This window comes from Spermophilus citellus (genome assembly GCF_964194105.1).
Source record: "Spermophilus citellus genome assembly, chromosome: 18".
Lineage (NCBI taxonomy): Eukaryota > Metazoa > Chordata > Mammalia > Rodentia > Sciuridae > Spermophilus > Spermophilus citellus.
Genome location: NC_138200.1, coordinates 15,442,880 through 15,464,957, shown reverse-complemented (window position 1 = coordinate 15,464,957; position 22,078 = coordinate 15,442,880). Strand labels below are relative to the sequence as shown.

Genomic DNA, 22,078 nt, shown 5'->3' with positions numbered 1-22,078 from the left:
GCTGTCACCCTGCCTGATCTCTGGTCCCCTCTTTGTGTCCCCAGTACTACTACTCTGTGAGAGTCTTCGCTGGTCAGGAGCCCAGCTGCGTATGGGTGGGCTGGGTCACCCCTGACTACCATCAGCACGACATGAACTTCGACCTCAGCAAGGTCCGGGCCGTGACGGTGACGATGGGGGATGAACAAGGCAACGTGCACAGCAGGTGTCAGCATGGTGGGGTACAGTGGGTGCGGGAGGTCGTGTGGGAGTGGGAACAGGCAGGGGGGAGCCAGAGTTCTTGTGGCCAGCTCTGGGGCTGCCTGGCTGTGGGACCTGAGGGCCTCCCCTAGCAAGAGGAAGCTGTGGAGTCTGGGCACCCAGCTCAGAAGCCTCCCTTCTCTTCCTCCTCCTTCCAGGAAGCCCCAACAGCCCTAAGAATTCTAGCTCTGAGAGGCCCAAGGCCTGTCTGCAGGGGATGGGCATTTGGGGTCGGGGCTATAGGTTATGGCATTTGGGGAGCTCAGGGAGCTCCTGGGCTGAGGACCCCTGCAGTGACCGCTCCTGTCTCCTCCAGCCTCAAGTGCAGCAACTGCTACATGGTGTGGGGCGGGGACTTTGTGAGCCCCGGGCAGCAGGGCCGGATCAGCCATACGGACCTGGTCATTGGCTGCCTGGTGGACTTGGCCACTGGCTTAATGACCTTCACAGCCAATGGCAAAGAGAGCAACACCTTCTTCCAGGTGAGTCCAACCCTCAGCAACTTGGCCATAGTCCCTCCCATTCCAGCATCCCAGGACCACCCTTCAGTATGTCCCTGAGGCCAGACCCCACAGAGATGGGACAAAACCAGCTCCTAATCTGTCCTCAGGAAGCCCCGAGAGAACACCTAGTTGAACCAAGGCCCAGAATGGAGGAGACAGAGTACAACCTTTTCCTTGGAGATAGGACCATATTCCCTCATGGGTGACACCAGTCACCACCTTTTCACCCATCAGGGAGGACCTGAGGAAGGGCCAGAATCCTAATGTGGGCTTTTTCTTTTTAATATTTTATTATGCAAAAAAGTATGCTCATACTCTAAGCCCACAGAAACCCTGAAGGGACTGCAGGAACTGTCCACAGAGCCACCAGCAGAAATGATCATGAATGTTTACTGCACTGCCTTGACCACATACTTATCCGCCTATCTATCCATTAATTCAGCTAAGGTGGGCTTTGTAAAACTTTATGTTAAATGGAGAATTTCAGAAATATACAAAAATGGAACAGCACAGCGAACCGCCAGGTCCCTGGCACACAGCTCAGCTCCCACCCCCTCACGGCCAATCTCGCTTCATCTTTACGCCTACTTCCTCCACACCCACAGGAGGATTCTGAGGGAAACTGCAGACATCACATAATTTCATCTCTTTTCAGCACGTATCTTTAAAAGATAAGGATTATTTTTAAAATGCATAACCACAATACCACTATCACCACCAAACCCCAAACCAGGAGTTTCTAACCGCCATCAAATGTCCAGTCCATGTTCAAATTTCTCTGGTTACCTCAAAAATGTCTTTTTTTTTTTTTTGCCACTTCTTTGTTTGAACTGGAATCTAAGATTTTATACACACACACACACACACACACACACACACACACATTTATATATTTTAATTTGGTGCCAGGAATTGAATTCAGGGGCACTCAACCACTGAGCCACATCCCCAGCCCTATTTTGTATTTTATTTAGAGACAGGGTCTCACTGAGTTGCTTAGCATCTCGCCATGGCTAAGGCTGGCTTTGAACTCGCTATCCTCCTGCCTCAGCCTCCTGAGCCACTGGGATTACAGGCGTGCGCCACCATGCTCAGCTAAGATCATATATTTTAAAATGTTTTTTAGTTGTAGATGGACACAATACCTTTATTTATTTATTTTTGTGCGGTGCTGAGGATCGAACCCAGTGCCTCACACATGCCAGGAAAGTGCTCTACCTCTGAACTACAGCCCCAGCCCAGTGTATTTTAATTGGTTGCCAAGTCCCGTGGGTTTCTTTTTGTACACTGGTTTCCTCTTCCACACCTGCTCCCCTTTGAAGTGCATGGTTGAAGGAATTGGGCTGTTTGTGCTCCCCCCAGTGTGGTCCCTGGACAGGCAGGACCAGCATCACTGGGAGCTTGTTGGATATGCAGACTCTCAGGCCCCTCCCCAGACACGCTGAATCGGAATCTGCATTTCATGGAGAGCCCAGGAGTTTCGCGTGCACATTAACATCGGGGCACACTGACCCAGTCCCTGTGGTTTCATTAGAACATTCTCCCCTGTTCCCTGTATTTCCTGTAAACTGGGGGTTGGGTCTAGGGATGCAGTTAGATCCAGGTTTGGCTTTGGCAAGACTGTTCCACAGATGGTATTGTTTGGGGATGGGGGTGGGGTTTTTCGGGAGAAAAACTCAGAGAGAAACTGGGAAGGCATTCCTGGAGGGGCCTGATGTGCACCAAGATGCAGGTGACAGGTAGCCCCGGGGAGCTGGAAGAGGTTGGCTGGTGTGTCCCAGGGGTGACCTCAGAGCCACCGGGGAGCCTCCAGATGTCCACGCGTGGCTGTGCAGTCTTGGCCCCAGCATTTGAGGTCCAGATTCCACATGGCCAACCCATTCCTGGCCCTCACCTTGTCCCCTGATCCCCTGCCAGGTGGAGCCCAACACGAAGCTATTTCCTGCTGTCTTTGTCCTGCCCACCCATCAGAATGTGGTCCAGTTCGAGCTGGGAAAGCAGAAGGTGACAGTGCAGGAGTGGGGGCACTTGTGGGGCAGGCTGAGGTGGGGTGTGTGGGGAGGACACCTGGAGGTAGGGTGGAGGGCTGGGGAGGGCTGGGAACCCTGACCCAGGCATGCCTCTGTACCCCCAGAACATCATGCCACTGTCAGCCGCCATGTTCCTGAGTGAGCGCAAGAATCCAGCCCCCCAGTGCCCGCCGCGGCTGGAGGTGCAGATGCTCATGCCCGTATCCTGGAGCCGCATGCCCAACCACTTCCTGCAGGTGGGGATGCGGCGCGCCGGCGAGCGGCTGGGCTGGGCTGTGCAGTGCCAGGAGCCGCTGACCATGATGGCTCTCCACATCCCTGAGGAGAACAGGTCAGGGCCTGGCTGGTGGCACAGGGACAGGGCAGGTGCTGCCAGCCCTCTGGGGTCTGGACCCAGCTCAGTGCCTCCTCCTACCACTTCTCTGGGGCTCCAGACCATCCACGCAGGGGGATCGGACTCAGCTCAGGCTTACCGATAACACTCCGGGAGGCTCCAGACCTGCCTTATGAGCCCTGGACCCATTCTGTGAGCCACAGACTCACCTCGGGGGACCACCTCCCACCCAGGGAATCTAGACCCATACTACAGGACCCCAGAGCTATCACAGGAAGCCCAGACCAACCCAGAAGAACTGGACATTACTCAGAGATGCCCGACTTACCCCACGACCTCTGGCCACACCCAGGGAGACTTTAGACCCGTCCCACAGAGATCTAAAACCATTCTAGGGACCCAGACACACCCAGGACTACAGATGTGTTCACACAAATGCCAGGAATGGGGTGTGTGTGTGAGAGAGAGAGAGAGAGAGAGAGAGAGAGAGATATGCTGGGGATTGATTGAACCCAGGAGGTGCTTCGCCTGAGCTACATCCTCAGTTATTTTAAAAAATATTTTCTTAGTTGTCAATGGACTTTTATTTATTTTATGTGGTGCTGAGAATCGAACCCAGTGCCTCACATGTGCTAGGCAAGTGCTCTGCCACTGAATCACAACCCCAGCCCCATCCTCAGTTCTTTTTATTTTTATTTTGAGATAGGGTTTCACTAAGTTGCCCAGACTAGCCTCAGACTTGCAATCCTCCTGCCTCAGCCTCCTGAATCACTGGGATTACAGACCTGCACCGCTGCTCCTGGCTAGAAACATTCTTAAGGACTCTGAGCATAGCCAGGGATCCCAGCCTCACCCCAGGAGGCTTCTGACATGATTCATTCCTTCCTTAATTCATCATTTGACAAATATCTCTGGCATGTGGATCGGCAGCATTCTAGGCTGATGACACCAAGACTCTCACACCCAGCGACATTCTAGTGATGCTCATATATAACTCAGTTGTGCCCAGACTTGCCCAGAGGGACTCAGATCCATCCCCAGGCCCCCTTCCCATTTATTCATTTACCAAATATTTATTGAGCACTTCCCGTGTACCACAGGTATCCAGCTGTGGTGAAGTTAATTAACATTCTAGTGGCACTTAAACATAACCAGGGGACTTGACCTTGCCAATTTAGGGATCCCAGATACATTTGAGGGTCACCAGAACCTCTCTGGATTCTCAGAAAACTTAGAGTCTTAGACCTCCCAGGGTGTCCCAGACCCCTTAGGAACTCCCAAGACTATTGGAAAACTCCTAGACTTTGCTCCAAAGCCCCCATGGAGCCTTGACCTGCAGGACACGGGGATTTACTGCTAAAGCATCTCTGCCTCTCTCTCTGGTCTGTGTCTGTCTGCCACCTCCTCTGTGGTTCTGTCCCTGTCTGTGGCCCTCCCGTCTCCCGCAGGTGCATGGACATCCTGGAGCTGTCCGAGCGCCTGGACCTGCAGCGCTTCCACTCGCACACCCTCTCCCTGTACCGCGCTGTGTGCGCCCTGGGCAACAACCGCGTCGCGCATGCTCTGTGCAGCCACGTGGACCAGGCGCAGCTGCTGCACGCGCTGGAGGATGCTCACCTGCCTGGTCCTCTGCGCGCGGGCTACTATGACCTCCTCATCAGCATCCACTTGGAAAGTGCCTGCCGCAGCCGGCGCTCCATGCTTTCTGAATACATCGTGCCTCTGACGCCTGAGACCCGCGCCATCACGCTCTTCCCACCTGGGAGGAGCGCAGAAGATGGTCCCCGGCGCCACGGACTGCCTGGGGTTGGAGTCACGACCTCCCTAAGGCCCCCGCACCATTTCTCCCCGCCTTGTTTTGTGGCGGCCCTGCCAGCTGCTGGGGTCACCGAAGCCCCCGCCCGCCTCAGCCCCGCCATCCCCCTGGAGGCCCTGCGGGACAAGGCGCTGAGAATGCTGGGGGAGGCTGTGCGCGATGGAGGGCAGCACGCACGCGACCCCGTCGGGGGCTCGGTGGAGTTCCAGTTCGTGCCCGTGCTCAAGCTCGTGTCCACTCTGCTGGTAATGGCTTCCTTCCCCCCATTCTTCACTTTGAAAATAACCCATCCATCCGATAATCAGTTTCCTCCCATGTATGCATGTATCCGATAATCAGTTCCCACCCTTTGGTCTCTCCGTCTGTACCTCCACCCACCTTTCAGCTTAGCCTGCCGTCACCTACCCATCCGCCACGCACTTTACCTACCATCCACTCATCTGTCTTCTGTTCATCTGTTTATTCACCTTTCTTCTTCCCATTCCTCCACCCAACTGTCATTTATCCATCCATCAATCCATCCACCCTCCGCTCACCTTTCTATCCTCTCATCCATCCATTCATTCATATGCCCTCATCTTCCCACACAAAGTCCATCTGTCTTTCCTTTCTTCTCCACCATATATCCATCCATCCATCCATCCATCCATCCACGTATCCACCTCTCCAGCTTTCAGTGTTCGCTCATCCTTCCTTCCCTTCATTCACACATCTGTCCCTTCACCATCCACTTATCTGCCCATTTATTATTAATATATGTTTCCTTTCATATATCCAACATCAGCTTCCCTTCACCTGTGTATCCAGCTATATGCCCACTCACAGGTCCATCCATCCTCCACCTTTCCTCTACCTTTCCATTCATCTCTGCACCTGTTCATCCTTATGTATGTAAACCCACCCATCCATGTACTCATAAATACATCCAGCCATCTACACCAATTCACCTACCTGTCCATCCACCATTCTCCATCCCTCTATTCAGGTTTTATTTCATGTACTACTTTACTCCTAAACTCACAGAACTGTTCATCCAAGTAGCCATCCATCCAACTTTTCGTGCACAAGCCTCCTCCATCCACACATAAGGCCACCCATCTAGCCCGCCTGCTCCCACAGCGATTTGCACTGTTTCCCCGTGCCTTGGTTGACTTGCTCCTGCATCTACCATCCTGTCCACCTACCTGCTCACCTGTGCATCATTTTTACTGTCACCCACCCTCCCACCCTCTCTGCCTACACCATCCCCTTCATCTCTCCATCACGATCCACTCCCTCATCTCCCCTCCAGACCTCTGCTATTCAAGCTGTCCATTCACCCACCAGCCACCCCGTCCTCCCTCTCTCCCCCCTTCTCTCTCACCGTTCTTCTTCCCTTTAATCTACCTTCTATCTTTCCTTCCATACTTCAGTCTAGAAGCATCTTTATGGAGTTGACTGAGAGTGATGTGGCATGTTCTGGGAGCTGTGTGGGCCTGTGTCAGGTGTAGGGTGCCCCAGAGCCACATGTGTTCAGGCTTGGGAGAAAGGACACTGAACTGTGAAGGGAGAGGTGCTCACGTTTGCTGATGTGGTCTGGGCCATGTGGGCGAGGCACAGGTGTGAACTGGAGGAATTCAGTGAGGTCAATGGCAAGGAGGGAGGCCATTTCCTTCTATGGGATGAATCACATCAGCCATGTGAGAAAGAACCTGGCATATGGCAGGAGGAGCGGGGCTGGGGAGCAGGGCTGTGGAGCGAGGCTGGGGACTGGTCATGGAGGCCTTTCAGGCCATAGTGAAGAACTCAGAATTTGTCCTGCAGGTGATGGGAGTCTTCAGCGATGAGGATGTGAAGCAGATCTTGAAGATGATTGAGCCTGAAGTGTTCACTGAGGAGGAAGAGGAGGAGGAGGAGGAGGAAGAGGAGGAGGAAGAGGAGGATGAGGAGGAGAAGGAGGAGGATGAGGAGGAAGATGCACAGGAGAAGGAAGATGAGGAAAAAGAGGAAGACGAGGCAGCAGAGGGGGAGAAGGAGGAAGACCTGGAGGAGGGCCTGCTGCAGATGAAGCTGCCGGAATCCGTGAAGTTACAGGTGGGCTGCTCGTCCGTCTCCCGCCTCCATCTGCCTGGATGGAAGATCCAGGGTCTGGAGGAGCACGAGTCTGCACTGTGTCCCAAGGCACTGGGGGACTTTGCACCTGCAGAAAGCGGTGTGGTGGGGTGCTGGCCTGGAATGATCTCTCTCGTGCCACGTGAGAGGAGACCACAGAGGAGGCTGGCTTCAGACCCGAGCAGGAGATGGTGGTGGCTGGACCGTGGCAGGGTCAGGGACCGTGGCAGGGTCAGGGAACGGGGAAGAAGCAACAAAAGTTTCAGGAAGTCCCGATGATCTCATGACTGTCCTCCCCCAGATGTGCCACCTCCTGGAGTATTTCTGTGACCAAGAGCTGCAGCACCGCGTGGAGTCCCTGGCGGCCTTTGCAGAGCGCTACGTGGACAAGCTCCAGGCCAACCAGCGGGACCGCTATGGCCACCTCATGAAGGCCTTCACCATGACTGCCGCCGAGACTGCAAGGCGGACCCGCGAGTTCCGCTCCCCACCCCAGGAGCAGGTCCTCTGCCCCCTGACGTCCTCTGTCTTACTGTCTAACCCCCAACCCTGACCTCTCCCCTCACGGACCACGATGTTCCTCAATCTCAAAACTGGTGCTTGACCTCTGAACCTATTGATGTTTTTCTCTTTATCCCTCTGTGAACCAGCCTGACCTGGGAGTCACCTGACTACCCTGACCCCTTCCAGACCCCTGGCCCTAGTCTCCCAGCTGTTCTTCACCAACTCACGCTTTGGCTCATTATCTTGGACAGGGACTTAGAATGGAATCTTTGACCCTTGACCTCAGAGTTCTTCCTCTGCGGTCTCTGACCTCTCCTTCTGACCTTTGACCTTCCCCTAGATCAACATGCTACTGCAGTTCAAAGATGGTGCAGACGAGGAAGATTGTCCCCTCCCTGAAGAGATCCGACAGGATCTGCTTGACTTCCATCAAGACCTGCTGGCACACTGCGGTGAGGAGAGAGGACAGGGAGCCCTTTCCCCAGGCTTTCTCTTGAGACTTCTCCTGAAGTTTCTCTAAGATTTCTTGACCTCAGATGAGTTGGTGTTAGATAACTATGGGTTGCATGAATGCATGAATGTACGGGGGAGCAGACCGGCCATGCGTGGAGGGTGTGCTTATGTGAGTATCTGGGTGAACGGGGATGAGGATGAATAGGTGGTGAGTAGACGGGAGTGTGAACTGGTGGATAGAGGGATGGGGGGATGAATAAACGGGTGAAGAGATGGCTGGCTGGCTAGCAAAATAGATGGAGGGCTGATTGAGAGTGGATGGAGAGCTGGCTGGAGGGACAGACGGACAACCTCTGTTATTCTGATGATAAAGCAGCACATTATCTTATTGAGATTCTCTTGAACATGATGAGTTATTTTTCTCTGGCTCATAGTCAAGATTTTCTCTTTGTCTTTGCGTTTCAACAGTTTGCTTATGACATGTCTAGGTGTGACGTGTCATTCTGAGTTTATCCCATTTGAAGTTTGTTGAATTTCTTGGATGTAGAGACTAATATATTTCATCACAATGGGAAAGTTTTATGCAATTATTTCTTCAAATATCAAATATTTTTTTTAAAACAGAAGGAACATTTTTTTTTAAAGAGAGAGTGAGAGAGGAGAGAGAGTAAGAGAGAGAGAATTTTTAATATTTATTTTTTAGTTCTTGGCGGACACAACATCTTTGTTGGTATGTGGTGCTGAGGATCGAACCCGGGCCGCACGCATGCCAGGCGAGCGCGCTACCTCTTGAGCCACATCCCCAGCCCTCAAATATTTTTTAAAAAATATTTTTTTTTAGTTGTAGTTGGATGCAATATCTTTATTTTATTTATTTAATTTTATATGGTGCTAAGGATGGAACCCAGGGCCTCGCACGTGCTAGGCGAGCGCTCTACTGCTGAGCCACAACCCCAGCCCTCAAATATTTTTTTGCCTCTTTCTCTCCTCTCCTTCTGGAACTCTCACCATGAGTATACTGACAAACTTGAGGATGGCCCACAGGTCTCTGAGGTTCTTTGATTTTTCTATTCTTTAGACTGGAGACTCTCTATGTCCTACCTTCAACTCCATAGCTTCTTTCTCCTAACAGTTCAAATAAGCTGTTGAACCTCTCTAGTGTTTTTTTTTTCTTTTTTTGCTACTGAGGATTGAACCCAGGGGCACTTTACCACTGAGCCACATCCCCAGCCCTTTCTAATATTTTATTTAGAGACAGGGTCTCGCTGAGTTGCTAGGGGCTTGCTGAGTTGCTGAGGCTGCCTTTGAACTCTCCATCCTCCTGCCTCAGCCTCCCAAGCCACTGGGATTTGGGGTGTGCACCACCACCACCACCACCAGCCTCTCTAGTGATTTTAAAAATTTTAGTTATTGCACTTTCCATTTTTTCTTTTTTAAATTAAAACGCTTTAATTGAAGTATAATTGTGAAGTTAGTGTAGTTTTCAACTCCAAAATTTCTTCATGTTTCTTTTTAAATGTTATTTAGCTCTTGGTTAGTACCCTACTGGGTGGGTTACTGTCATCGCGTATCCCTTTAGTTCTTCAGACATTTTTAGTTCTTTGAACATATTTGCCACAGCCAATTTAGATGGCAAATGCTTCACAAAGTCAATAAATGAATATATTAAGAAGTAAATGGGAAACTCCCGAGTGCTGCAGAGGAAGAGATGAGTGGCCCAGTGGGTGGATCAGTGACAAAGGGCCCAAGCAAGCCGCTGAGGGACATTCCCTCCCCTGTTGTGCACATTCAGGAATTCAGCTGGAAGGGGAGGAGGAGGAACCAGAGGAAGAGACCACCCTGGGCAGCCGCCTCATGAGCCTGTTGGAGAAGGTGCGGCTGGTGAAGAAGAAGGAAGAAAAATCCGAGGAGGAGCCGCCGGAGGAGCATAAACCTCGTGAGGATGAGGGACAGAGGGGGCGGGAGTGGCGGCAGCCCTGTGCATGGGATCCTGTCTCCTTGCAGGGCATAGGGGGATGCAGGAGGCCAGGATGGGCAGGAGCGAGACAGGAAGGGCTGGGTGGGAGCGGCTGTCAGCTGGAGCTGTGGCTGACTGTGGGGGCTGCGGCCTGCCCCTGGGTGTTGCCCAGTGCGAGGGACAGAGGGACAGCCGGCCAGAGCAGAGGCTGCGCCAGCCTTGGGATGGTAGCCACTAGGCTTCTGTGTCCCTGTGGCTTTTGATTTTCCTTCCTCTTGTGGTGAGATGATTTCCCTGGTGAGGGAATCAGAAAAGCTGTTAGGATACATGTTGAACCAAGGCACCGTTATGCGAGCTGTGAATCAGCCACATCTAATGAGCACACACCCAGCCCTATTTTGCATTTTATTTAGAGAGAGGGTCTCACTGAGTTGCTTAGCACCTCGCTGTTGCTGAGGCTGGCTTTGAACTCGCGATCCTCCTGTCTCAGCCTCCCAAGCCGCTGGGATTACAGGCGTGTGTCACCACACATTATCCTATGACATTTAAGAAACTCTTTTGGATCAGCTCTGGGCCAGGCACTGTCAGCAGGGCTGGGCGGTGGGGAGGAAGTCAGAGTCCCAGTCCCCAGGGGGTTTAGAGTATTATGACAGACAGATAGGGATGTATCGGTGTCAGGTGGTCATCAAGACTAGGAACGCAAATCAATCTGAGAGGCAGGAGAGGCTGAAGATGGAGGGGCCCATGTGAGGGAGCAGGGCACGGGAGGACCTGGGGAAGGATGACTGGCACAGAGGGAACGGCCAGTGCCAAGGCTCTGGGGCAGGGGCGAGCTTGGTGCAGTTAGAGGCTGTGTGGCTGGAGCAGAGGGAACCAGGGGCCCGTGGTGAGCCCCGAGGGCACGGAAATCACAGGGCCAGATCAGATAGGGCCAGGGGAAGGAAGTGGGACCACACATCACAGGTCCTGAACAGACACCTCGCTTCAGTGCCAGGACGTGGTGACATTGGTGACATGCTCCTGGCAGGTGGAAGAAGGGGACTGTTAGCAATGGAGAAGCCTCTGGGAAGAGGGGCCTCTCCTGCCCGTCCTGGCCCCAGGCCCTGGTACAGCATTCGGGTGCTTGTCTCCACTTCCCAGGGTCCCTGCAAGAGCTGGTGTCCCACATGGTGGTGCGCTGGGCCCAGGAGGACTTTGTGCAGAGCCCCGAGCTGGTCCGGGCCATGTTCAGCCTCCTGCACCGGCAGTACGATGGGCTGGGCGAGCTGCTGCGGGCCCTGCCCCGGGCCTACACCATCTCTCCGTCCTCTGTGGAGGACACCATGAGCCTGCTGGAGTGCCTCGGCCAGATCCGCTCGCTGCTCATCGTGCAGATGGGCCCCCAGGAGGAGAACCTCATGATCCAGAGCATTGGGTGAGGCACCCCGACCGTGCTGGGCACCTTTCCCTGGAGGTGGGGGAGCCTCCTTCTCCAGCCAGGCCCCCTGGGAGAGTCTGTAGGTACAGCGAGGTCGCCTTGCCTCAGCGTCCCGCCTGTCCACCCACCCCGGGAACAGCCCCCCCATCACGTGACTCTGGGCACAAGGTCTGCCATCTGGAGCTTCGGTTTCCTTATCTGTGACATAGGGAAGGGCCACACCTACCCCCTTGAGAGGTGGTGTGGCTTCGGGGGCTCGTGCTGCTGCTGCAGATCGTGGCGTGGTGTTGGGCACTGAGTGTTGCAGAGTCTCATTCCTCCACTCAGAAAGTCTTATCTAGCACTCGCCGTGTCTGGGCCCTTCCCAGGCGTTAGGAACACAGTGGGCAACGCGACAGAGGTCTGCTCTCTGAAGTCCCGTGAGGTGGCTCAGGCCTGTGATCCCTCCATGCTGAGGCAGGAGGATCGCAAGTTCAAATCCAGCCTCAGCAAGTCCCTAAGCAACTCAGCAAGACCTTGTCTCAAAATAAAATATTAAAAAAGGGCTGGGGATGTGGTTCAGTGGTTAAGCACCCCTGGGTTTAATCCTTGGTTCAAAAAAAACTCCACTCTGGGAGAGCCCACCCTGGACACGCGCCTCAGTTTCCTCACATGTGAAATAGGGACACAGTTCCTGCCTCCTAAAGAGGACGTAAGAATGAACAGGAGCAGATCTGGAGGGGGTGGGCAGTGCTGGGCACAGAGCCAGAGGCCAGTAGGTGCTGACTGATACCATGTTGGTGGCAGTGGCTCTGCCTAGACTCGGTGACTCAGCCCTTGGTGACTCCGTGCACTCTGATCCGTCCACAGGAACATCATGAATAACAAAGTCTTCTACCAACACCCGAACCTGATGAGGGCCCTGGGCATGCACGAGACGGTGATGGAGGTCATGGTGAACGTCCTTGGGGGTGGTGAGTCCAAGGTAAGGGCCTGGCTGGGCTGGAAAGCTGAGGGGTGGGGGCCGCAGAAGGCAGGCACTGACCACAGCCCACCTGCCTGCCCCAGGAGATCCGCTTCCCCAAGATGGTGACAAGCTGCTGCCGCTTCCTCTGCTACTTCTGCCGCATCAGCCGGCAGAACCAGCGCTCCATGTTCGACCACCTGAGCTACCTGCTGGAGAACAGCGGCATTGGCCTGGGTGAGAGACCCCTGGGCCAAGGAAGGACCCGCCCCCAGAACCCATCCGGGCTGCCCCTCTGCCAGCTCACACACTCACTCAGTCATTCAACAAACACACTCTCAACCCTCCCTGTGATGAGTAGGGCAGGGACACATAGTGACCCAGGCAGCCCTGCATGGCCTTCCCTGGGCTCACGGTGCATCAAGGAAGACGGTCCCAGCTTAGACAGCAACTGCCAGAGTGGCCAGGGCTGGGACGGGGAACCACAGATGAGACAAGGCCTCTGGTCCCGCCTGGGAAAGGAGGAGTGACACACTCAGGAGTGAGACAGGCGGCCGCGTACCTCTGAGAGTGTTCTCACCACTTCTCGCTCCACAGGCATGCAGGGCTCCACGCCCCTCGACGTGGCCGCCGCCTCCGTCATTGACAACAATGAACTGGCCTTGGCGTTGCAGGAGCAGGACCTGGAAAAGGTGCAGAGGGGAGGCCGGGCAGCGTGGGACAGCTGCTGGTTATGGGCCCCCGCGGGGAACATTCTAGACTATCCATGGCTGAATCAGACAGGAATAACTTCCAGGGAGAGAACAGCACCCGTGGTCACTGCTGGGGGCTGCGGGGCTGCAGCACATCCATGCTCTATGCTGCCTGGCCGGTGGCCTCTGAGTGTCGTGCCCTCTGTGCCTCCGCTTCTATGTGCAGGGGGGTGAACATTTGCTCTGGAGCTCATCATGTTGGGTTCAGCTTCCTAGTTCCCTTGCTGAGAGGCCTTGGACAAGTGACAGCTCCTTCGGCCCTCTGCCACCTCATCTCCACAGTGCACACAGTGGTAGAAACGAACTCATAGAGTTGTTTTGAGGGTTAAATGAGATGATCTATAAAAGCATTTATAAAACAGCGCTCAAGCCGGGCCTGGTGGCTGAGAGACCCCCTTTCTCAAAACAAACGAACTAAACACCATGACCAATAATGGTTAGCTGCTGTTTACCCAGTTACCATTTCTTGTGCACCACTGTATGTCGGGACTTGTCCAAGGCCAGAGCAGTGATAGTACAAAAATCTGTCTCCCAGCCCTGGCAATTTAGCAAGGACCCAGGCAACGGAGCAAGACCCTGCCTCAAAATAAACAAAAAGGGGCTGGGCGTGGTGGTGCACACTTATAATCTCAGGAACTCAGGAGGCTGAGGCAGGAGGATTGCAAGTTTGAAGCATGCCTTAGCAAGGCCCTAAGGACTTCCTGAGATCCTGTCTCAAAATAAAACATTGAAAAAGGGCTGGGGATGTGGCTCAGTGATTAAGCAACCCTGGGTTCAGTCCCTGGCATATAAATCATATAAATAAATAAGTAAGTAAATGGCTGGGGTGTGGTTTAGTGGTTAAGCATCTTTGGGTTCAATTCTTGATATGGAGAGAGAGAGAGAGAGAGAGAGAGAGAGAGAGAGAAAGGAAGGTAGGTAGGTAGATTGATTCCTGCTCCCGAGTAGCCAACATTCTATTTGGGAGGATGGATAATATGAATGCTGTAGGAATAACATATAGTGTGTTAGCTAGAACAGATGTTAAGAAGAGAAAGAAAGCAAGCAAAGGAGAGAAATATCATGGGTCACATGTTTGTCTGAGTTTAGGTTAGAGTAGTCAGAGAATGTCCCGTTGAGAAAATGACATATGAGTAAAGCTCAGGAGGTGAGGGGTCAGATGGATATCAGGGGGAAGAGCTTTCCAGGCAGAGGGAACATTTAGTGCAAAGGCCCTGAGGCAGGAGTGAGCCTCGAGAATTTATGGAATAGCAGAGAGACCAGTGCCTTTGGCGCAGAGGCAGTGAGGGACGAGTGGTACGAAGTTTTGTGGGATCAAGGACTCTGGTTTCTATCCTAAATGAGATGAGGTCAAGAATCTGAGCAGAGGAGGGACATGACCTGATTCAGGTGTTGATAGGTGTGTGTGAGGAACAAACTGAGAGGAGAGGAAGGGGGAGGACAGGCTGCTGCAGTGGCCTAGGTAGAGACGAAGGTGGGTGGGACCAGGCTTAGTCTGCTCAGGGATCCAGAGATAACAGGGCTGGGGAGCTCAGGGCTGGCAGACTGAGCCCTAGGGAAGAGGGGGTGGCTCTGGCTGAATCCCCTTCCTGCCCCCCAGGTCGTGTCCTACCTGGCAGGCTGTGGCCTCCAAAGCTGTCCCATGCTCTTGGCCAAAGGGTACCCGGACATCGGCTGGAACCCCTGCGGCGGTGAGCGCTACCTGGACTTCCTGCGCTTCGCCGTCTTCGTCAATGGTGAGGCAGGGGATGGCGGTGGCAGGTGGGAGTCATGGGGCCTCTGACCAAAGCCTCCCTCAGGGTGACAGCCCCACCCTGCGCCTTGGGCCTGGCCTGGGCAGGGATCCTTCCAAGAAGTTCTGGGCCGACCTGGCATCACCCCTGGGGGTGTCAGGTCCTGGGGCCACGTGGGGTCCTGGGGCTGCGTGGGGTCCCTGGGCAACGGCTCATGGGTCCTCCTGACCCTGCCACGTGCCAGGTGAGAGCGTGGAGGAGAACGCCAACGTGGTGGTGCGCCTTCTCATCCGCAAGCCCGAGTGCTTTGGGCCCGCCCTGCGGGGTGAGGGTGGCTCAGGGCTGCTGGCTGCCATCGAAGAGGCCATCCGCATCTCCGAGGATCCTGCACGGGATGGGCCAGGTGTCCGCAGGGACCGTCGCCGTGAGCAGTGAGTGTCCTGCTCCCCTCCCCAGCGGGACAGCCCACCCTCCCTGTGCCCCTGCGGCCTCCCTCACACCCACCCCCTATGACAGCTTCGGGGAGGAGCCTCCTGAAGAAAACCGCGTGCACCTGGGACATGCCATTATGTCCTTCTACGCCGCCCTGATTGACCTGCTGGGACGCTGTGCACCAGAGATGCATGTGAGACCCGGAAGGTTGGGATGGGACAGATGGGAGGGGACGGCCGGGCATGCACAGCCGCCTTGAACTTCTGCATTCAGACATTGGTGACCTTGATTGAACTCTCACCATGTGGGTGGTCATGGACAGTACACTACACTGTCCCAGGCCCCGATCTCATGGAGCAGACAGGGGAGGGATGGGGAAGCACAGGTGGAGGGTAGGGAACAGGGAGACCTGTGGTACCCATCAGTGTGGCAGGAAGGGGTGGAAAGGAGAAAGGGTGCTGGGTAACATGCCCCTCCCCCCCGCCCCCCCAGCTAATCCAAGCCGGCAAGGGCGAGGCCCTGAGAATCCGCGCCATCCTACGCTCCCTCGTGCCTTTGGACGACCTCGTGGGCATCATCAGCCTCCCCCTGCAGATCCCCACCCTGGGCAAAGGTAGGAGGGGCCAGGGCCTGGCCAGAGCAAGATGCTGGGGAGGGGGCCAGTGGGCCCCGAGGGCATCCTGACACCCCCCACCCCCCTTGCCGGTAGACGGGGCACTGGTACAGCCCAAGATGTCAGCATCCTTTGTGCCGGACCACAAGGCGTCCATGGTGCTCTTCCTGGACCGCGTGTACGGGATCGAGAACCAGGACTTCCTGCTGCATGTGCTGGATGTGGGGTTCCTCCCTGACATGCGCGCGGCCGCCTCGCTGGACACGGTGAGCAGCCCCGCCCGCCCTGGCCCTCTCCCCGCCCCGTGGAGGACATGAGATGGGTCCTGGGAGAGTGACAGCAGCACTTTCATATTAGAGAGCAAAGCCAGGAAAGGCAGAATTCCCATGGAGTGTGGGTAGGAGTCCTCCAGGTATGAAAATGATCATTCTCCGTTCAGCACTGTGGGCACCCACAGTGTGTGATCGTAACAGAAGGTGACTGGTCAAGGAAGGTGACTACTGAGAATTGACCACTGGCTTAGAAAAACGGAGACCACAGTGACCTTGACAAGCAGTTTTAGTAAGGTGAAGGGCCACAGCCTTATGCAGGGGGCTTGAGAGGGACAGGAGGTGAGGTATCGGAGATGGAGTACTAGCCATTCCTTTTTTTTTTTTTTTTGGTACCAGGGATTGAGCCAGGGCCCCTTAACCACCAAGCTACACCCCAACCCTTTTTATTTATATATTTATTTTTATTTAGAGACAGGGTTCCACTGAGCTGCTTAGGATCTCATTAAGTTGCTGAGGCTGCCTTTGAATTTGAAATCCTCCTGCCTCAGCCTCCTCTGCTGATACCAGCCATTCTTTACGAGTTTCTGGCAGGGGAAGGAGGCAGAGGAGGGATGTCTGCTGGGGGTCAACTCCAGCAAGGTTTTAAGGGCGAGAATTAACTGCTTGGTATTAGCTGGGAAAAAGGAACACTGGGACTTGAATCTATAACCACTATAGGAAGTGTGGGTACAAAGGAACAAGTTCACTGACACCACAAGGAAGTGACCAGCCAAAGCCAAAGCCAAAAAAAAAAAAAAAAAAAAAATCACAGAACAAATGACCCGGTTTCTCCAGCAAGTAAATCACATTAAAAAAGAAAAGATGAAAATGTCTAAAATTGTTCATCATCACTAGCAATGAGAGAAATGCAAATCAAAACCACTCTAAGATTTCATCTCACTTCTGTCAGAATGGCAGCTATTATGCATACAAACAACAATAAGTGCTGGCGAGGATATGGGGAAAAAGGAACACTGATATACTGCTGGTGGGACTGCAAATTGATGCAGCCAATCTGGAAAGCTGTATGGAGATTCCTCGGAAAATTGGGAATGGAACCCCCATTTGACCCAGCTGTCCCTCTCCTCTGTCTATACCCAAAGGACTTAAAAACAGCATACTACAGGGACACAGCCACATCAATGTTTATAGCAGCTCAATTCACAATAGCTAAACTGTGGAGCCAACCTAGATGCCCTTCAATAGATGAATGGATAAAAAAAAATGGCATATATACACAATGGAATATTACTCAGCAATAAGAGAGAATAAAATCATGGCATTTGCAGGTAGAGTTAGAGAAGATAATGCTAAGTGAAGTTAGCCAATCCCAAAAAACCAAATGCCTAATGTTTTCTTTGATATAAGGAGGCTGATTCATAGTGGGATAGGGAGCAGGAGCATGGGAGGAATAGACGAACTCTAGATAGGGCAGAGGGGTTGGAGGGGAAGGGGGAGTAGGGGGTTATTAATGAATGTGATAATCCTTACTATCAAAAGAACATAAATGAAGACATGAATTAGTGTGAGTATACTATGTATACAACTAGAGATATGAAAAATTGTGCTCTATATGGGTAATAAGAATTGTAATGCATTCTGCTGTCACATATAAATAAAAACAAATTTACATTTAAAAAACCTAAAAAGAAAAAGAAAAAATGGCTATGAGACTTGCCTGCCAAATGCAGCATGTGGACCCTCTTGGGTCCCTGATCTCAACAGTACCATCTGAATGCAAAGCAGTTTTTGCAACAGCCAGAGAAAGTTGATCAGGAAAATAAAGGAATTGTTAATTCTGTCACGAGGGATATGGCAGTATTTTCTGGACTGTCAGACAGACTTGCTTTTCTGAATGGAAATGTGTAGCTAAGCATCTGTGGGTACAATAGCAGATGGCTGGGGTTTGCATGAAAACGTTACAGGAAAGACAGACGGTCAAGGTTAGAGTGGAAATAAAATCACACGGAAGGTCAATATCTGCATAACAGCCAAATCCGAATAATGGGGCTCATTATCAGCTTCTGGACTTTTGAGTGTGTTCGAAATTTTGCTCAGCAAGGTATCGGTGGGAGTGGGGTACAGAAGTGGAATTGGGGGAATGGTCTGGGTCCGTTGGCCAGAGTTGTCCAGGATGGCTGCCAAGGCCACTCCAGGGATTGCAGTGGGCCTGAGGTCCTCGCCCTGTGCCGCAGGCCACTTTCAGCACCACGGAGATGGCCCTGGCGCTGAACCGCTACCTGTGCCTGGCGGTGCTGCCGCTCATCACAAAATGTGCGCCGCTCTTCGCGGGAACCGAGCACCGCGCCATCATGGTAGACTCCATGCTGCACACCATCTACCGCCTGTCCCGGGGCCGCTCGCTCACCAAGGCGCAGCGCGATGTCATCGAGGACTGCCTCATGGCGCTCTGCAGGTGGGGTGCGGCCCGGGGCGGGGTGGGCCACAGGCCGTGCGGGCCTCAAGGCGCGATCCCCGCCCTGTGCTCTCCCCGCAGGTACATCCGCCCGTCCATGCTGCAGCACCTGCTGCGGCGCCTGGTGTTCGACGTGCCCATCCTGAATGAGTTCGCCAAGATGCCGCTCAAGGTGAGCGCTAACCCTCCTCAGCTCACCCTCGCTGCCATGACCCACCCACCGCCCTGCTCTAGCCCCAGACTAGGGGGCGCTTGTGTACCAGCGCTGCCCACCCCAGCCACCCTGCGCGCATGAGGGCAGCGGACCCACAGAAGCTAATTGGCATCCCTGTCAGCATACTAGGATTCCCAGGACATTCACTTTGCGTCACTGATGCCACTAACATTCCCTAATTAGCGCTTAATTTGCCTAACCAAATGAGCCAGCCCCCGCCTAAATTAGCATATATTTGCATGGGGCACACCAATTCCCCTAATTAGCATTTTATTCGCATGCCCAGACCACCAGCCTTCCACTATTCAAATGAGTGCGTTTATTTGAATAAACAGAACCATAGCTATTCTGAATATTTGCACACTGTGTCTCCTGTTTTTTTCATTTGCATGGCTAGTTTGCATAAGGAGATACCCCCAACTCAGATATCTTGGCTATTTTGCATAATATGCTTAAATTAGCCCCTACTTCAAGTGTGCATATTGGATAGTGGAGGCCCTCTTTTCAATTTCCATATATTTGCATGGAGCACTGCCTGTGTTTCTATCTGGCGTGCTAGTTTGCATAATCACAGATCACTCTATCCATATGCCCATTGCACGCCACCCTACCTGTGGACTATTAAGCATGCTTGTTTATGTGAAAAGACAGACAAACCCAGCTCTAGTTTAATGCCCATCCTGGCTCCAAATTAAAATGCTAACTTTAGCATAATAAACTATCCAGGACCATTCCCCAATAAACAGACCATGCCCTCCTTTATTAGCATTATAATTTGCATTGTCTACACCTCCTTTATAGTTTTTGAGCACTGCACCCTCTGCCTCCTGGGGCCTTCATTTGCTTGCCATCTGCTTTATGCCCCTTCCTGTGTGTCCCCTCTTGCTCCCACTCAGCTCCTCACCAACCACTATGAGCGATGTTGGAAGTACTACTGCCTCCCTACGGGCTGGGCCAACTTCGGGGTCACCTCTGAGGAAGAGCTACACCTCACTCGCAAACTATTCTGGGGCATCTTTGACTCTCTGGCACATAAGGTCTGGACACCCAGGAGACCCAAAAGGGGAGGGTTTGGGCCTCAAACTTGGGAATCCAGAATGAAATCTCCAAATATGATGGGTTCCAGGAGGGAGGCAGCTCAGCAGGTTTGAATGTAGGAAGATTTATGGGTTGAGGATTCAATTTGGGGGTTATAGAAGAGGGGATGTGCCTTTCATTTGAGTGCTTGGAGGGAGTAATATGGAGGAGATCTGGGGTTCCATCTTGGTCTGGGGTTTTGGTTTCAGAGAGAGGGACCATAAATTGTGTTTGGGGGTCCAGGGAGGAAGGTTGATGATTAGAGGCTGTGATTGGCACTTCTGAGGCTCCAGGGTTGGGATACTCGGTGAAGCCTGTTGTGACACCCTCCAACCCGCCCACCCCTGGCATCCTCAGAAATACGACCAGGAGCTGTACCGCATGGCCATGCCTTGTCTGTGTGCCATCGCGGGGGCCCTGCCTCCTGACTACGTGGATGCCTCGTACTCATCCAAGGCAGAGAAAAAGGCCACGGTGGACGCTGAAGGCAACTTTGATCCCCGGCCTGTGGAGACCCTCAAGTGAGACCTGGGGTGGAACTCAGGGGCTGGGGGAGAGGAAGGTTTCCTCTCCATGCCCAACATCTGCCAATCCCTTCCCCTCCACAGTGTGATCATCCCGGAGAAGCTCGACTCCTTCATTAACAAGTTTGCAGAGTACACACATGAGAAGTGGGCCTTTGACAAGGTCGGCACCAGGGTCCCCCAGTCCCAGAAGTGTCCCTCCTTCAAGACCCCAGCTTTTCCCCAGGCCCAGGTCTTCCCTGGGGCCCCAGGTTTCCCTGAGACCTCCGGCCTTCCCTAAGGACCCTCTCTCTCCCAGGGATCCCCAGATTTCCATGGAGCCCTCAGTGCCTCCAGGGTCCCCGCTGGGTGCCCTACATGGCTGCTACCCCTCATCCTGCCTTCACCTGTCCTCTGCCTCCACTTCTAGATCCAGAACAACTGGTCTTATGGGGAGAATGTGGACGAGGAGCTGAAGACCCACCCCATGCTGAGGCCCTACAAGACTTTTTCAGAGAAGGTGACCAAGCCTTGGGGCCCCGTTTTGGGGATCAAAATGAAACCCCAAACCTGGGGTAGGGAGGAAATGAGGAAGCCTCATGGGTTTGCATCTAGATAGATCTGTGATTAGGGTTCTCTTCATGGACTTTGCCTCCCTCAAGTTGGGTTGCCTCCCCCGAGGGTCCCAGATTCCTAATGTCCCTCTTCTAGAAAGGGTCAGAGGCTGAGTTTGATTCCTTGACCCTGAGTCGCTTCACTGGGACTCGTGTGTAAAACAAGAGAATGGGCGTGTTTAGGATGCTCTGTTACAAACTGGTAAGAACCTGGGTTCCAGGGTGGTCTGGGCCACTGAGCACTTCATAGCCACCCGGTGGGGACTTCCCACTCTGGAGGCCAAGGAGTCTGGGCTGCGGTCTCCTTCCTCTATCCGCTTCCACCCCCCCTCCACCAACTCTGTCCCTCCTGTCCACTCCAGGACAAAGAGATTTACCGCTGGCCCATCAAAGAGTCCTTGAAGGCCATGATCGCCTGGGAATGGACCATAGAGAAGGCGAGGGAGGGCGAAGAGGAGAAGACCGAGAAGAAGAAAACACGGAAGATATCTCAAACTGCCCAGGTGAGGTCATGAGGGAGCGCCAGGGTCTCAGTAATGGGCCTGTGGGACCAGACAGGGGCTGGGATTGTGAGGGGAGGGGGCCCTAAGGAGGGGGATGGAATCAGGAGAAGGGGCAAGGCCAGAAGAAGGGACCGAAGTCCAGGAAGTCCAAGAAGTCGGGGACAGGAGAGTCATGGGTCTAAAGACTCACAAGGCAGAGGAGAGGAGGGGGTGGTTCAGGGACAGGGTCTTAAGGAGCGGGTGCAGAGGAGGTGTCTTGGGCCCCAGGCAGGGGCTGGGTGGGGCTTCCTGCTTGCTCATCCAGCCCCTGTCTCCCCCTGCCCTCTCAGACCTATGACCCCCGAGAAGGCTACAACCCCCAGCCCCCCGACCTCAGCGGAGTGACCCTGTCCCGCGAGCTGCAGGTGAGACCTCTGACCCTGCATTTGGGGGTTCCCAGGGGCATCTGCTGGGGAAGGGCATTCTCTGAATCTGTCCTGGATTGTCTGCGTCCCCCGCAGGCCATGGCAGAACAACTAGCAGAAAACTACCACAACACGTGGGGGCGGAAGAAGAAGCAAGAGCTGGAGGCCAAGGGTGAGTGGCCCCACTCCCCACACGGCCCCCCTCTCCTCAGTCCCGG

The 22,078-nt window shown here is 53.7% G+C and overlaps 1 protein-coding gene across 4 annotated transcripts in view; it reads left to right on the top strand.

The window, feature by feature from the left end:
- RYR1 (ryanodine receptor 1) overlaps positions 1-22,078 on the top strand; it is a 112,452-nt gene that overhangs the window by 31,878 nt on the left and 58,496 nt on the right. For all 4 annotated transcript variants that reach the window (XM_081274775.1, XM_081274773.1, XM_081274774.1 and 1 more), the window contains exons 30-56: positions 45-205; positions 557-722; positions 2,661-2,747; positions 2,878-3,104; positions 4,556-5,168; positions 6,727-6,996; positions 7,316-7,516; positions 7,859-7,970; positions 9,764-9,907; positions 11,069-11,342; positions 12,195-12,309; positions 12,393-12,525; positions 12,886-12,980; positions 14,641-14,776; positions 15,018-15,204; positions 15,290-15,398; positions 15,698-15,818; positions 15,915-16,084; positions 18,325-18,545; positions 18,627-18,717; positions 19,656-19,796; positions 20,194-20,357; positions 20,445-20,523; positions 20,770-20,859; positions 21,316-21,456; positions 21,786-21,860; positions 21,957-22,032. In XM_081274775.1, the coding sequence (XP_081130901.1) occupies positions 45-205; positions 557-722; positions 2,661-2,747; positions 2,878-3,104; positions 4,556-5,168; positions 6,727-6,996; positions 7,316-7,516; positions 7,859-7,970; positions 9,764-9,907; positions 11,069-11,342; positions 12,195-12,309; positions 12,393-12,525; positions 12,886-12,980; positions 14,641-14,776; positions 15,018-15,204; positions 15,290-15,398; positions 15,698-15,818; positions 15,915-16,084; positions 18,325-18,545; positions 18,627-18,717; positions 19,656-19,796; positions 20,194-20,357; positions 20,445-20,523; positions 20,770-20,859; positions 21,316-21,456; positions 21,786-21,860; positions 21,957-22,032 (4,399 nt within the window). The remainder of the gene's footprint in view (positions 1-44; positions 206-556; positions 723-2,660; positions 2,748-2,877; positions 3,105-4,555; positions 5,169-6,726; positions 6,997-7,315; positions 7,517-7,858; positions 7,971-9,763; positions 9,908-11,068; positions 11,343-12,194; positions 12,310-12,392; positions 12,526-12,885; positions 12,981-14,640; positions 14,777-15,017; positions 15,205-15,289; positions 15,399-15,697; positions 15,819-15,914; positions 16,085-18,324; positions 18,546-18,626; positions 18,718-19,655; positions 19,797-20,193; positions 20,358-20,444; positions 20,524-20,769; positions 20,860-21,315; positions 21,457-21,785; positions 21,861-21,956; positions 22,033-22,078) is intronic.